General features: G+C 40.3%; 1 protein-coding gene across 7 annotated transcripts in view; it reads right to left on the bottom strand.

Moving 5' to 3' along the window:
- The window catches only part of dock4b (dedicator of cytokinesis 4b), a 116,209-nt gene that overhangs the window by 73,702 nt on the left and 25,475 nt on the right, over window positions 1-17,032 (bottom strand). For 6 of the 7 annotated variants that reach the window (XM_044185584.1, XM_044185585.1, XM_044185587.1 and 3 more), the window contains exons 2-7: window positions 10,195-10,278; window positions 7,168-7,208; window positions 5,725-5,780; window positions 5,519-5,615; window positions 4,775-4,923; window positions 2,271-2,355 (exon numbers count right to left, since the gene is read on the bottom strand). In XM_044185584.1, coding sequence (XP_044041519.1) covers window positions 2,271-2,355; window positions 4,775-4,923; window positions 5,519-5,615; window positions 5,725-5,780; window positions 7,168-7,208; window positions 10,195-10,278 — 512 coding nt within the window. Of the gene's footprint in view, window positions 1-2,270; window positions 2,356-4,583; window positions 4,609-4,774; window positions 4,924-5,518; window positions 5,616-5,724; window positions 5,781-7,167; window positions 7,209-10,194; window positions 10,279-17,032 lie in introns of those variants that run through there. The other variant, XM_044185589.1, reaches the window with a different exon arrangement.

Below are 17,032 nucleotides of genomic sequence, written 5' to 3'. Positions count from 1 at the left end.
TTGGAAAAGTCTCAGTCCTTTTGGGCTGTAATATCACAAAACAACTTTAAAAATCAAACAGTATATATTTCATTTTGGAATCAAACTCATCATATATAATCTATGTCATGCCTATATGATATCTCTCTTGTTCAATGCACTGAATGTCTTTCCTTTATCCTTCTCAGTGTCCTCTTTATTTCTCACTGGGCAGATAGCACATAATTCCTTGACACAATGTAGCAGTCAGGCTACATTTTCCCACAGTAACACCCCACTGCCATTTCAGTACACACACAGAAACACACACACCAGGTAATCCCCATCTTAATTTAATTACGCCACACCACAGCAGCACAGCAAAGAAACAAAGAAGCTGTTCTCATACACACAGATCTCACTGACAAATATTGATATCATTTGGGTTTGATGTGATGGTGTGTTGTGTCGTGGTGTGAGCAAGTGTGCGCGTGTTTATGTATGTGGATGGCGGCAGTGAATGCCAGTCCCTTTATCTTGTCTCAGTATAGGGGAATTGTAGTAATTTGCTAATTTTGTATGCCATTTAATAGAGGTGCATTAAGCTTTTATCCTCCTATGCCTTCTTTTGTTTTGACTAACAAAAAAAGAAACAGATGGATTAACAGCTTCAATTACCCCTGCAAAGGGAAAGCCGTCACAGAGAGAGAGTGTGTGTGTGTGTGTGTGTGTGTGTGTGTGTGTGTGTGTGTAAGTGTGAGAGATACAATTCTCCCCGCACTGTATCAGGGCAGAGAAGTGGTTGCCACGGTAACAGCAGTTGGGGCTTGGAGAAAATGGGAAGAGGAAGCAGGGAACAAACAGTAGGGAAAGGAAGGAGAGAATGAGCGAGAGAGGTAAGGAGACAGACGGAAGAGGGAGAGATTCAGACATTCAACTATACTTTATTTTTCTACGTGCAACACCGATGCCAGAAGCCCACTGAGTGGTTAACACTGACACTGAGTTTGTTGTGTATTAATACTATGCAAAGTAGCTAAAATAAAAGAAAAAGAAAACCAACACAAAATTACCAAAGATTATAGTATCTTTCAAGCACCATTGGATAGTTTCAAATGGCATCAGAAATATATTTTTCAATCTTTCAGTCTAAACTTTGACGCCATCATGGACAAGAAGTACTTTAAGTGCTGAGAAAAATGGAGATAGATTGTGTGATACGATCAAAAGGCCCAGAACAGCTACTAAGTGGTACTTGTTTTGCCAACTGCTATTTCCAAGGTCAAGAATGAACTTTCAATCCCAACTTTTAAGCCAACATGGATGAGAAGTCCTTAAAGTGCTCAGTGGAAATTTGAATGTCTACAATTCCTTGATAACTAAGCAAACTCTTAGGACTCTTAGTCTGCTGAGGAAAATTGTGTGATACAGTCGAAAGCTCCAGAACATCTACTGAATGCACCTTGTGGTGAGATGTGGTGGTGTGGTGAGTGTTTTTATATTTTTCTGAAACCAAAATTGTGAAGTCAATCCCCACTTTCCACAGTTAAAGATGTGCTTAGGTGGGGGAATGGGCAGGGTTTGATGTGGTCTGCCAGTTCACACCACTACCTCTACCACCTGCCAACAACTTTCTAAGATTGTTGTCAACAATCAGTTGTGATCAGTTGAAGAATGTGTTGTATAAAGCAATTTGCTAGAAGCAAGAAGCAGCTGTAAGTCTGTGACTGATGAATTGAATTTCGTTTTAACAAAATGGCAACACACTGCATAGAGTATATACAGTATTAAATGCACGATACATCCATCTATTCATTATCTACACCAACTTACACTGTACTGGGATTTGCTTGGGGCTGTAATCTCTATCCTATATTTATTCATACTATGAATTTTAGAAATATTTTGGAGAGTGGATATATGTGGACAAGGTTTTGAAATTAATGGTAACTAGCTTGTTAAAACATGACCAATTCTACATATAAATGGCAGAGGTACTGCAGTACTGACGGTAATTGTTTTCCAGGCATTGAATTATAAATAAACTGAATAAGAAAAAGGCAAATCAAACTCTACTACTCACACAGGACATAGACCAAGCCTGTAATACCACTGTGTACTACGCAGTACAAGTGATGAGCTGTATTAGATTTAGCATCTTATACGAGGACACTTCAGGAGAGCAGATACTTGCTGAACTCTGGGTTGAAACCAGGTCCTATAATCACCTGAACTTTACCACCACCTAAATGAGGTGTTAGTTTGAGAACAAAGCAGTTAAATACTGCATGGAGAGTTGTAAGACCACTCACCAGTCTGTAAAGCTCTGTGACGCTGATTTCATCTGGGTCCACCATGCTGAACTCTCTCCTGGGAACCAGGTCCAAGCCTAGTTGTCTGTAACACAAAGATTCATACAGTATACATGCAGTGAGGAAGTGAATTACATACAGATCCAACATATCATACACATATTAGAATGATAGTTCATTCATATCCTACTCTGTGGAGGGCAAAATAGACAAGGTTGAATGAATTGAGCGTCAAAGTGAACACACACCATATAGACCTACAAGTACACACACACACACACACAAACCGGTGCTGTCAGTTGTCTAAATAAACCTGACAGATCATCCTCTTCTCTAAAGAATAGATAAAAGAAAAATGTCCTCTCCCTTTAGCCCCCTGCTATGCCCGCTATCCTCTTTATCCTTCTTCCTCAAACAGCTCCCCTCTATCTCTTTCTCTCTCTCCATCCTTTAACCATCTCTGTTCCCTCATGTCCTCATCTGTTTCCACAGACAGCTCTACCTCTCGCTTTCTCCCTTCTTCCTTTTCTTCTTTTTATCCTCCTCTAGAGCGGCTCTTTCAGTGGACCAAAACGGCACGCTAGAGTGTGCCTCCTTGTCAGCAATAAACGAGACATGCCTGGTCAACCACACAACAGCCCACAGCGAGGGACTGTCCACCCATGTCCTCACTAAGGAGGGGTGTGCGTGTGTTTTTGAGGAGGGCCCACAGCACTGAATTGAAGGAGAGAGAAGGGCAAGGACAGATATAAACAGAAAATGACAGATGTTGGGAGATTTTTTTTTTATTTCATCCCCATGGCATGGAGAGGAATGAGAGAAGAAAGAGAGAGGAAGGATGGCGAGAGTGCTGTCTGTTCAGGGGGAGTGGGAACACTTGATTGAGTGAGGAGTGTGCCTGCAGGGATAGTAGGTGACAACAAAAGACAGAGGAGCAAGGAGAGTCAGGGAGAGAGAGAGTCTGAGAAAGAAGGAAAGACGAGTTAGAGAGTTGCAGAGAACTCTAGGAAGCCAGAAGCCAGAATAAATAAGTAACTGAATCACATATTTGGCATTATTACAATTTTTCCTAAAATATGGGAAAAAATATGACATGTGAATATTTCATTTTCCAATTACGTTTTGTTTGCTTCAAGTGAAAACACTAATGCTAAATGAACCAGCTTGTTATTAGACCATGCTGGGATGTTTCTCATTAACTACAAATATGCTTTATATTATTGATAACCATTTCCACAAACTTTAGTCTCAATTTTTTAGATTGATTTTCCGCCTTCCTGGCAGGCACAGTAAAACTTTAAACTCTCTGCAGGGTGTCCCCCACAGCGAACATAAAGTTTGATTTATTTTATTCATTTATTTTGTAGAAGATACATTGTCATACTGTGGTTATGCAGATGTGAGCAGGGACTGAGAATGATTCATCAGTGGTGCATTCAAAGAAACTCAGACATCCAAGATTTTAGAGTCAGTTTTGTTAGAAAATCGTGCATGTAGCCTTCTTTGACCACATAGTTACAAGTACTAAGGAGCCCCAGGAACTATTGCACCGATCTAATACACTGGATCTGTATCGGCATGATACTGACCTCATCGAGATGATCAGCTATCAGCCATGACATGAGCCAGCCACATTAAATACAGTTTCTTTGTCAATGACATTATAAAATTCAGTGTTTCTACTATCAGTTACATTCATTCAGTCATGGTAGGCTGCCAACTCAATTTGTAGGGCCAATGCAATCGCTGGTCTCATGTTACCTTACAAAAGATTTATTCCAGTGGGTATCACACTGTGAGATAAGAGATTTTAAATTTGAGGAAAAGAGAACACTGATACCAATTGGTTAACTGCCTCAATAGTTCCTGGGTCATCAGAAAGTACAACCCCCAGACAAGGACTTTTTGGCTCCAGGAACTATGGCATTACAACTAAAGTTTTAGTTCCTGGTTTCCCCAGTCTGACCACAAGTCAAGATTCTAAAGTTGTTAAAATGGTTCCCACTTTCTTTGAAAAGATCTTCCTGTGGATATGGGCTGACGGAAGACAAGGATGAAAAGGATGATATGGATTTGGTAGTGCCTTGCATTAAAATGACTGCAGTTCAGCAACAAACTTTCAAAGCCCTGATGTCAGATTTTTTTATTGATTGCACCAAAAAGCAAAACTTAAAATGGCTCTGGTTCACAACCGCATTATGATGCAATAAAAAAAAAAAACTTCAAAAAATAAAGCTGACTGAGTGTTCCCTGTGATGGATCGCTGCTATCAAGAAAGCCTCTGGTCACTGGTATTTTATTTTCATACAATACCATAAAGTGAATGGACTCCAATGGCTGAGTAGAGGCCAGAAATTCAATCTTAAACCTAGTAGCAAGGTTTAACCGATGAATAATGAATGACCTAAAACATAGAAAAACAAACATAAAAACATAGATATGGTCTTTTGAGATGGAACAATAAAACATTGTTGCATCTTCCTCTCTGCCCTTCTTCTACTCACTCGTTGCCCCAGTCCAATCTTGCGGTGATGTGCTGCTTGACGTCCTTCATGCGGTCATGGGTGAGGTGGCCCACCAGCACCTGCCTCCGCAGGTCCAGGATTTCATTCATCACATGCCAAAGTCGGTGGAACAAATCCCCCTCATTCTTCTGTGGAAGGAGGAAATGGTGGGGAGGGACGGAGATGGAAAAAATGAGTAGAGCAGCGCAGAGAGTCAATCAAAGGCGATGAATGAAAGGGAAATTGACATGAAGGAAAGACAGAATGAGGATGACAGACAGAAGGGAAGACAGAGATAAGAAGATGAAAACATACAGTTGCATCGAGCCACCCGACAACATAAGTGAAAACGGAGTAACAGAATACACATTAAAGAGCCAAATCGACATTGAGAGGAAGAGGGCGACCCAGAGAGAGAAGCAGACAGGGCGACTTAAAATGGATTTGTGCAAATTAGCTTCAGTGTCCTGCTGCTTTTTGCTGCAAATCTATGCACTCTGATCTGCGAGTATTCATCAGCTCAATTTAATCAGCACCCCAGATAGCTTAATAGGCCACAAACACAATCAATCCAACTAATGAGTGTGTATGAAAAAGCGTTGACTGTTTGTGGCTTTTGAATTACCCAGGGCCAAAAAAATTCCCTTCATGAGAAACCTAAGAAGGCAGCTTCGCTTAGGCAGTAGGGATATTTAAATCGATGCAAAACTCTGTGTGTGTGTGTGTTTGTGTGTGGATTCTTACCACATAGAGTTGTTTCCACATGGCACCCCAGTCTCGCAACGTTGATGTCATCTCTGTGATGACAGAGTCTTCAACGGGGATGACTGTCTCAAATTGCCTACAAACATACATACATGCATGAGAAGAAAATCGAGTTCAAACCTATACCACGACCTGCACACACACTCACAGGGATGAGAAAAGAGAAAAGACATGGCATTACTTACCCTTTATTCTTGACGTGGGCATTCTTCAAGTGGATGTAGCTGGATGGGAAGATCCCCTTTGGGTAGAAGATAAACAGGCTAATGAGAGGCCCTTCTAATGCTCAGCAAGTCATTCACTTCCAGTGCCATTAGCATGTTAGCATGTGGCAATGCTGCACATAATCAATATACTGCTAAGTGTGTTTGTGGGTTAAAAGAAATCAGAGTGGGGGGAGAGAGAAACAGACAAAGAGATAAAAGCAAGGGAGCAATGGGATTTAGGAGACAAAAAAAGATGAAAAGTGTGTTTGTGTGTGTGCGCCCAGTTTGACGCTAATAAACTGCAAGTTGCTCCCTATTGACTCGGGGAGATCAAAGCAGAACTTATGTTTAAGTATCTGAGGATAAGTGCAACACACCCGCGCAACACAGAGGATCTGAACACACACCTAACACTTTCTCCCAACTTGGTTTATATTTTAACATGTTCCCCTGCACAAGAGCTTTTAAAAGCCACATCTATAACAGTCAGCTCATGTCATTTTAACAGCAATCCTTTGTGCATTGTGTTTTTTGCATGGGAGGTGGGGATAAATTAACAGTAATGATTCAGTTTGGTTTAATTGGTTGGTCTTGAGCAACTTCAGGGTTTTTATTTTCAGACGTAACAGTGAGACAGAATACATAATATCAGGACCATGAAATGGAAATCAGAAAACATTAATTTTATTATTTACACATGTACTTTTCCTGCTGTCACATGTCAAAATGTCTTCTGTGAAAAAGGCCTATTATCAGACAAGTGATAGTTTCCATTAAAGGCCCTGCACATACATACAGGTGTTTTCTTGCCTACTAATAAACCTTCTTCATTGCAGACATTTCGAATAGCCGGAAAAACTAAAGTGCAATGTGGGTCCTGAAGGTGATGATCTGTCATGAAAAAGGTCTAAAGTGGTCCCACTCACTAACAGGTGCAACCAAACTAAAAGGCGAGTGAGAGAACTGAGTGAGAGCTCCATCTGTACATGCCCACACAATCCTGAGAAGAGCTCTGATCAGGCAAAAAAATGCAAAACATCTGTGTGGATGCACCATAGGTGTGTAGGGCCTTAAACACTTAACAGATGAAGGGGCAGCAGCTAACCACATGCAGCTTATGTTAGCAAAATGTTGAGCACTTTTATCACACAAGAGTAAAGTGTTTAGTTTGACCAACTGACAGAACGAAATATTTTGATTACAATAAAAGTGCAGCTGGTGAAACTGCTAGTTATGGCTAACAATTATAAGCCTGGGGGAGATTTGTAAGTTTGACATCCCTGCTCTGTCAGTTGACACAGCATTCAATAAAAAAAAAACTTCATGAGAGAGGGCACCAGGGTGGAATAAGGGTACAAATGAGTTATAAGCAGCCGAAAGACAAGCAAAACATGCGCAAACACTCGGAAAAAGTTTGCTCACCTTGACATTTGGATTCTTAAGGATGAATCCTCGGTACCAGCCTGCAGACACAAAGCACCATTTCAATTTGCAGCATGTCATTTTAAATATAACACCTAAAAATCTTGCTTAGACTGCAGAGCACACAAGGATAGTCACTGGAGAAATATAGAACACTAGACATTTACTAATAGAAAGATAGGGAAGTAGATGTGTATGTGTGAGAGAGGTTGTGCATGTGATTTAATGATGATGATTCAATCCTTCTGACAGATGCATGTACAAAACATTTCATAATAATCCCACCAGACATTTGTTTTTATTCCAATTCAGTGTCATATGAAAAGGGGACTAAGACATTAACAGACAAGGTATCTCACTGCTAACTGAATAACTCTCCACTGCCAATAAAAATGTCACCACCATTTTAGATTGTTTTATGTCACAGCAGCACTCAAGAGCACTGCAGTACAAACTTGTTTTTTTAAACAACCTGTATTTAGTGACCACAGGCCAATGCGCAGCAGAATGAAACCTGTGAAACACAAAGCCACTGAATAAACCTTGTCCTACTACTTGTCCTTGCAGGTGTGAGAGAAAAAAAAAAGAGAAAAATGTGTCAAAAGCCGCGGCTTGCATACGCTCATGCTCTTCTCACACCATTACACACTCCAATCTGAGTTCAAGCCAAATTAGTATGTGCTTGATGCTTCTGCAAATCCCAACACTGACAGAAACAATCTAATACATTTACATCGGAGGCCTTGAGCTGATGCTCTTTTCCAAACTGACAATTTAAGCTCATTCCACTGTTGCAGTCATTGTAAGTCCCTCCAGATAAGAGCATTAGCTAAATAGCTCAAATTTAAATGTATGAGATCATTCTAATCACTGTTGGGTTTCGCCAGAGCATTGGTGATTTAGGTAGTATTTTTATTTTCTCCCTGACTAGTTTCAGGTATGCATGGTCAGAAGAGCATTGAGTGATTTGTCTCGGTCTGCACTGTGGAACACATGCTCAGTATTTCTGTGACAGCTTTCTGCAAAGTTATATTTCAGTGAAGGACAGTAGGATGTGATAACTCATGTCTCTGTCATTCCAAACCAGGGGCTACTTGGGGTACTGCAGTTGCCAGGGGGTAAGTAAAGATTAAAGTAGCTCAGCTAATTTAAATTTATATATATTTGTGTTAAGGAGGAAATTAAACAAACAAATAGGATTACAAATTGGTATGGTGCTGATCTTCAGTAAATTTATTGTCACAATAACAAATAAATGACCTGCTACGATACTGCACAGTACACACCTCCCACCAATCTGAACCAGTTGTAACATTTGAACCCTACAAATTGTGACTGAGAATGCACAAAACCTACTTAACAAGCAAGCAAAGATGTTGAAATAGTTAGCTAAAAGTATTGGATAAACAGTTGAAATAGATACAAGTAATGGATAAATGTTTGAAATAGTTATGTAATAGTAATTTATAAACAGTTCAAATAGCTAAAAGTAATGGATAAACTGTTAAAAACATCTAACTTCTGCCACTTTTGTAGTAGAATAATATAGTAGTACAAATGCAAACTTGACCAAACTGACCTAAACATTGACAATTTATTTGTATTAAAAAACTATTGAATTGTATTAGTATAACTAACATCTGCTTAAAAATAATTTGAAATGAACACATTTGAAACATGACACATAAGGTGTCTATGAAGTTGTACTAGGGCTGTGGGGTTAAAATAGATACAACCGGTTTGGAACCACTGTTTTACATCACAGTTTAATTATACTGTGCACTCAGTCTAATGTATTCACTGCTGTCAGGAACTTAACAAAATTTCCAAGTGCCAAAAATCAGTTACCGCAACGTGGCCTTTACAGACAGGAGCCACATGTCAATAAAGACACTTTCACATGGTAAGCTCCTATGTTTTGAAGTGTCAACAGTATCAACACGAGGCAGACCCATGAGTCTGTCTCCTCTGCTGTCAGCAGCCATCTCCCAGCCTCCTCCCTGCTGGCAGGATTTTGATTTCTGGACCCAGCATTCCGCTGGCTGTGCTATTGTCTACTTCCTCTGGGCCTTTTACCGCAATATCACATGTGTGTGTGTGTGTGTGTGCTTCTGTCTTCCAACAGGAAGTGAGACGGAGTGTGTCAAGAGCACCGGAAGAGGGAGGTGCGTATGTGTTTGCATGTGGCTGCTTATCTTAGTTAAGGTGTGCATATGAGTGTGGCGTTGCTGTGGTTAGATGCTTTCATATTATTCTGGAAATTAAAAAAGGCCTAAGGACAGAGAAATAGGGAAAGAGAATACAGACTGAAAAAAGGAGACAAAAAAACACATTAACATAGATAAGGAGAGACAGACAGCAAAAGAGACAAGAGTGTAAGAGAAAGCAAGTAGAGGAGAAAAACAGACTCTGCGTGGGCAGGAAGGCGGGAAAAGCAGCCAGTCTGTGGTGCAGGAAACAAACATGAATTTCCACAGCCATTCATCACACACATGATGCTGCTCATTTCGTGCACACACTGCACCACAATATCCCTCAAGAAGATATATGAGAAGTTTGAAGTCCGCCAGCTGAACTTTCTGTACTTGATCAACAAACACACATCTAAGCGCCCTTGCATGTGTTTGTTTGTGCCAAGTAATGTGTCTGTTTCTGGGCCTGCTGGTGGTTGCATGCATAAATTTGTATATCAATGCGAGTATGTGTGTGTGTGTGTGTGTGTGTGCATGTTTACATACAGTACAGTGTGTGCATGCCTCTACCAATTACTTTTAATAGATTTAATAAGGAAAATCCACAAGTATAACAGCTTTCATGTGGTTTCACTTGATCTGTATATTTAATTAAAAGAGGAAGGGTTCCTAATATTTCATAAGCCTGTTAAGTGCTTGTGTTCACTTCACAATTCAAGCGAAAGCAATTGCTTTCCTTAGATGTAGCATTCTGTTTCATTGTAATTATTTTTCCCCTCACAGAAAGCAACTAATTTGGAAGTAATGTACTAAGTGTGTACCATGTGCACTGTACCTTCACATTTCTCCAGGATCTGCACCGTGTCTCCAATTTCTAGCGGGAGGCCATGCTGGACAGTCCCTCGGAAACTGGCCAGTACTACAACAAAAAGAGGCACAAAACACCCACATAAGGTTTTTTTGTATGTTTGAGCTTAGTTATGCAAAGTTAGAAAAAAGGTCCTAAGACATAAGCAGAGTGATACAAAACAAAACGCTTCTGGAAAAGAGAGAGGTGGTGCAGTCAATAATCTGTGTAGGTGAAATAAAATCAAAGCTTATAAAATATCTCTGTATTTCTGCACAAACTCAAAATAGTAACACACAAAACAAACTTACATAAATACATTCTGTGTAATACAGAATACATGAAGCTATCTGAACAGGGGAACATTTGCAGTAATACAACACCGCCCATTCAATCCTGAACACTCGGGGGTTATAGATCATTTTACGTGATGCAGCGATAGAAGGAGCAGCCTGCACTTGATTCACGTTGGACTGTTTACTGTATTGATTTGTTCCCTACTGAGAGACTAACCAGCAGACGATCGTACAGGTGGTAAAATAACATCTCTACCACGTTCTACAGACCTGAAACAACCCCTTACTGAAACCATGTTTATATGATGAAAGCTTTTGAGAGTGGACACAGAAGAGCAAAGGAATTGTGTTATCCTCTAGGGTCAAATATACAGAAATGTATTGTTTACATGTATATTTTCCAAATTCAATCAAAATAGACGGAGAGCATACACAGGGATGGATTTAAAGGGGCACACCACTGATTTTAGACATTTGAGGTCAAGTCACTTCCACAAGACACGAAGACCTTGTGGAAGTCCAATACTGAAATGGTTGAGTACCCCTTTAAGGAGAAGCAAAGAGGCAGAGAGAGAAATTATGCATATAACAGATGGAGGTTGTGAGAAAGTGGCCAATTTTAACATCAAATAAAGCAGCACAGAGAGAAACAGTATTATGAAATGGAGAAAACATCTTAATCAAAAGAGTTTGGATACTGTTTTGAGATGATATAATAAACATATTGTGTTAAGATTTAAGTTTGTACATGTTTTGAAAACATAGCTTGAAATATAAAAAGGAGGATAAGTAAGGAGGTGGGGACAGAGAGATGCTGATGGTCCATTAGCAGTGAACGGTACTTTGTGCTGTGTGAGTGTAATAGCCATCAGCAGAGTGTCAGTTGACAACTCTTCAACCAACTCTTTAAAAAGAGAGCTGTGTCCCGCTGAATCACTCACTGCAGCCTGACACACACACACACACACACACACAGATAAATTAACACACACACTTAAACCTGCATGTACACACAGATATGTCAACCATTGCACACTGATGTTCATACAAACAGAGAAATGCAAACGCTGACAGGTCCATCCACACACACAAACGTGTAGAAATGTCTACACATACTCTTACACAGACAGCAAATACAAACAAGTGGCCTATTCAAACAGCGATGTATGCGAGCACACACAGATATGCATTCACACATGGACGCACACATACAGAGGAAAGAAAAGACAGCTTCACTGGGATTTGGAGTGGAAATGTATAACAAGAGTCCCTGCCATGCAGAACTGAGAGGGATCCCGCTACAGCTAAAGCATTTAGAGAGACTTTCATTTCATCTGCCTGCAAAGCTCATCTAGTGTACCTGAACGCACCATCCAAACAGCACAGAGAATTTCCCCCTCTGGAGAGGGATTATATTTAATCCAGCCCAATTTAAAGAAACAGTCAGTTGCACCCAGAGATCTAGAGTACAAACATCGTGGACACACAGGTAATGTTTCATGGATGCTGTCTTCAGTAAATGCAAAAAGTCACAAAGATCTTTTTTTTTTTTCAAAAAACAGGTAGAAACATTTAAAAAAAAATAATGATAACAAAATCTGGGTAATAATCAGTGCAAATATTGACCATTTATGTTATCCTGTCACTTTCTTAAAGCGATTCAAGAGTTCATCATCACCAAACTTACATTTTCTTCCCCATTTTTCCTTTACTTTCTATAGCTGGAGCATTTTCTGAACATTCCTCATTATAAGAGGAGCTCATTTACCGTAACATCATCTTGCTTTTGGATGTGTTTGGGATTCAAGTTTGGGTGAAAATCAGTTTAAACTGCCACACTTTTTAAAAATGTTTTTTAATGAAAATTGGCAAAAACTAAAAACGATGAACTTTACTAATAGACTAAGCTGCACTCTAAGAGAAATACCATCAGCAAATCAGAGGTTGTCTGCCAGAGGTGTTTTTTTCTGGCAGAGTAGCCCACTACCCAAGAGAGGATTCAGTTGAATAACCCATCCACCCGCTCTCTCATGTTGACATTGAGATCAAGTCTACTGATGAAATCAAACAGCAGCTAGACACTCTGCGCTGTCTGTAACTCTGTGTGTGTGTGTTAGTCTGTGTCCTTCTGTAACTCCTTGTTATCCCTCAAGCTGCAGAAACACTATCTTTACAAGGGATTTGTCACAAGTGCACATCTGACTTTGTAATTAATTCAAAGACCAACCGCTTGCACACACATACACGCAGAGAAACCCGAAACTTGCCTACTTTTTGTAATTCATTCAAAGCCCAATCACTCACACACACACACACACACACACACACAGGCAGAGGCAATCACAGCAAACACACTTACACTCACAAAGTGTGCCCAATGCATGAATTATCCAAGTGACTTTCCCAGCTGCAGTCAACTAAATTATTCAGTTTCAAGACGCCTTTTTTTTCTGCTGTGAAATGAAAGCTTCCCGCCCGTCGATCCACAAGCCAGCTGCTGTCTGTCCGTCTGTCTCTAACTGCCTGTCATCCGTCTGCCTCTGACTATCTGCCTGTCAACTGTCTGGGCTGGCTAACTGCCAATGCACTGGGGAGACAGGAAAGGTGCTTTTTACTCGAGGGAATTGATTTGTTGTTGTTTTCTCCTAATTTCTGGGATCGCGGGATGTGAACTATTGTGTCAGAAAAAGAGAACAACGAGTACAAATGGGGAGAAAGATGCGATTCATGGCTGTTGGAGCCTACAGCTGCCGCCGAGCGCAAGAACAGGCATAGCTGGGGGAAAGTCCTATAAAACGGGCCGATGCACACACACACACACACACACATAAAACATAGCCCGTCTAAGCGGATGCCACTGCTGCATCCTATCCTATTGCATAAATTGAACAAAAGCAGACCTGCTGATGCTCAGATATGACATGAACACACACACATATTATCTGTCTATTGTACCTGTCAGACCCAATTTCCAGATGGCCTCCAATGACCAGCATTTCAGCCACCAAAAGGCAAACTCTGATCCTTTCTGACACACCCAAACACACAGTGTGATTCTATGTGACACCGGCTCACTGGGTCACGGCGAGAACGCTGCTATTTTTGACCAAACTATCCTCCCCAAACTAGACATTACACAAAGATGCAGTCTGGAAGAGCCATGCAACGACACAGACATGGAAACACTATGTATATTGTCAATCTTCTCAAGAGAAAACAAGAGAGGCGAGGGAATCGAGACTGACAGAGAGCAAATATAGAAGCTAAAATAAAATTCAGAGGGTCTCTGGTGGGAAACTGGTGGTTTAACACTGATGCAGCGTGTCACTGTGTCTTCACGAGGGCTAACATGGCAGCACTCATCTCCGTCACAGCACTAAAGAACGTCACTTTGAGATTCTTAGCTCATGTGAGGGTCATAAAGAGAGAGATACTGAGAGAACATAATGAAACTTGGAACAATGAAAGGTCAAAAGGTCAAAGTTTGCTATTCACTGACAATAGTGAAGTTAAAAATCATTCTTTATCAACTGCTCACCCCATTTTTAAATAACCATTAGACTTTGATCACAACTCTGAAAAGGTAATTCATTTAAATTCATTTAAAATCATCATTTTAGTAATCAGAAAATCAAAACACTTAATTATAATAATAATTTATGACATTTATGCAACATCTGTTAATACTATATTTTTCTCAGTATAGCCAAAGATTTATTTTAGCACAGAGTAGCGGTCTTCACAGGTCCACATGGTAACAAGTATCTGAGCTCCAACCCCGGACCTTGTATTCCTTTGGGTCACAGGTTAATGTGTGAATAAGTCTACTACTCGAATGGATCCAAGTGGACTCCACAAAGAGGAGTATGATCTATGATCTGTGGGAAAAATTACCTGCATTGTTACTCTTTCTACTGCGGCTGCTCGTTCACTGGAGGTGCATTATGCTGACGCCAGTGTTGGTGTTCTCTCTCTACTTGGGTCTGTTCAGGTCGCCGGTATTGTTAACCTGGTCTTATTACGAGTCTGACTATATTAGGTCACTTTCGGGTCTCTTTTTTTATGGAAATTAAATCCCAACATTGTCCCTTAAAGGTTGGTCTGTCAGTCGGTCCACCACTTTGGTCCAGACTGAAATACCTCAACAACTATTGGATGGATTGCTATGACATTTGGCACACACATGTCCCCCTAAAGATGAACTGTAATCACTTTTCATCGAGCGCTATCATCAGGTCAGAATTTCAACTTGTCCAATACTTTATATATACTGTTTTGTGACCAAAAACCTGCAAAACTAATGACATTCCCATCAGCCTCAGCTGTACTTTGTGTTTAGTGCTAATTTGCAAATGTTAGCATGCTAGCACGATGAAGACAGATGGTGAACATGGTAAACATTATACCAGCTAAACATCAGTATGTTAGCATTATCATTGTGAGCATTTTAGCATGCTGAAGTTAGCATTTAGCGCAAAGCACTACTGTGCCTAAGTACAGCCTCACAAAGTTTGGCTGTGGTACCACTTTTAGCCTTTTAGTCTTGTTTAGTGTTTAAGTGTATTTTTACCTGAATTACTGCTAATACCATTAGTGAATAAATCAATATTCAATCAACAAAATTCTTTTTCTCTGATCTATATTATTGTAAACTGAATATGTTTGACTTCTGGACTGTTGGTCAGACAAAATAAAGCATCTGAAAATGTCACCTTGGGTTTTTGGGAACTTGAGTTGGGCATTTAAATTTTTTGGCATTGTTTGGACTATGATTATTTGATCATCAATTATTAAAAAATGATTGATAGCTTCATCAATAATGAAAATAATCATTATTTGCAGCCCTAACCCTACCTCACATATCTGACCAGACAAAGCTGCACCGAAAGCAAATAATCTATTCATTAACTGACAGCGACTGTGTCCACATGGGATCTTGAAGTCAGAGGTCACATTTCGATCTCTTTAATGCGCTTTTACCTCGCCTTAATCCATTAGGACTTATGTGTGTTTGCTAGTTTGCAAGTGCATTCTGCTGAGTAAGTCGAGATCTCAAGAAAGCCTACTGGCTCGGATTAGGCTTACATGTGTTTTAGGCTGCCACTTGGAGTCAAGGCCTGTCAAACCACGTTACATTTGGTTTGCTCGTCACTCGGTCTAAGCCCCTTAGAAGAACAAACACTGCCACAGGCCCCAAGTATGAAGAACACCAGCGCTCCTCCTTCAAAAAAGTCCAAGCCCGAGCTCTTTCAAAAAAAGCGCCAACTGAATGAGGCAGGTATACCGTCAGTGATCAAGCTTGATATTATATTGCTGCTAGATTCAATTTTACAGAGATTTCACCATTGAAGTAAAAAAAAATATTAACGAAGCAGGTAGAGGCCACTGATTTCTGTCTCATAGCCCACAGCTTTTACCAGCTTTTTGCACTAAATAACATGGCAAATTTCATTCAAAGCGCTTGTTAATGTGCTTTTTAACCTCATTAGCCTGACCCTTTCTTCTCTCCGACTGATCTGACAATGATTCACGTGCATGATCCACTCCCACATGTTAATTATACAGCATTTATAATCATTAATATGCAAATTTGAAAACACAGCAACTGGTGGTGCTCCACTGGCCTCCATTGCTGCCAAATGTAAGGATCATGAATATTTCATTTGTGTGTGGCAATATAAGTGTGAGCTTTATGAAACACGCACAGACCCACACGTAAACACACGTACGATTGTAAGGATGTATTAAGATGAATGAGTTGATTCTGAAGAAGGGAAGAAGAGTGATGGGGAAGCAATGCTTGTTTTCATCCTGTTTCTTATACATTTACAAGGTGAACTTTAAAAAGCACCTACAGTAACACACAGAATTGAAAGTTAACCACACTAATAAAGTAATAAACAATACTCTTTCACACACTTCCTCATGGTGCACGGTCTGCATTCTGCACGTCCACTATCCAAAAGCATAACACTGTCAGAACTGCCAAACCAAAATTGCCCTTTATTCCAGCAATGTGACTAAAACATTCCTACACCGACCAAAACTAGCTCAGCTATGTTTTGTCTTAGCCAACTTCATGCACACTGTGTTCCTAATCAAAGGCTTCAGGCATTTAGCTTTCTATGCGGTGAGGTAAAAGGGGCTAAAATGCCTCCACGTCATGTCAAAATGCTGTAAGTGTCCCACTGCCTCATGGATTCAAGGCAGTGAGTCTGTCAATGTGGTTAACAACACACAAGGACTTACTCAGGGATCATGTACACTAAGAAAATCCAAACCACAAAGACGTGTTTATGCATATATGAAGCACACTTGCAGGCACAAATCCACACAAACTCACATGAGTGTGACAGAGCAGGAGAGATATCTGACAGCATTAGTGTGAGCTGGAGGCAGATTAAGTCAGTGTGTGCACTCATGTGCATCTGCAAAAAGGTGATTTCTCTGGTTGAGCTCGAAATGCTGGGAAGTGGCATCATACATTTTAAAGCAGGGGAATCAACAGGGGTCTGCAGCGGGAGAAGAGA

Source organism: Siniperca chuatsi, linkage group LG23 (assembly GCF_020085105.1).
Source record: "Siniperca chuatsi isolate FFG_IHB_CAS linkage group LG23, ASM2008510v1, whole genome shotgun sequence".
Lineage (NCBI taxonomy): Eukaryota > Metazoa > Chordata > Actinopteri > Centrarchiformes > Sinipercidae > Siniperca > Siniperca chuatsi.
Note: the sequence above shows the minus strand (reverse complement) of the source record. Positions and strands in the feature narration are given on the sequence as shown.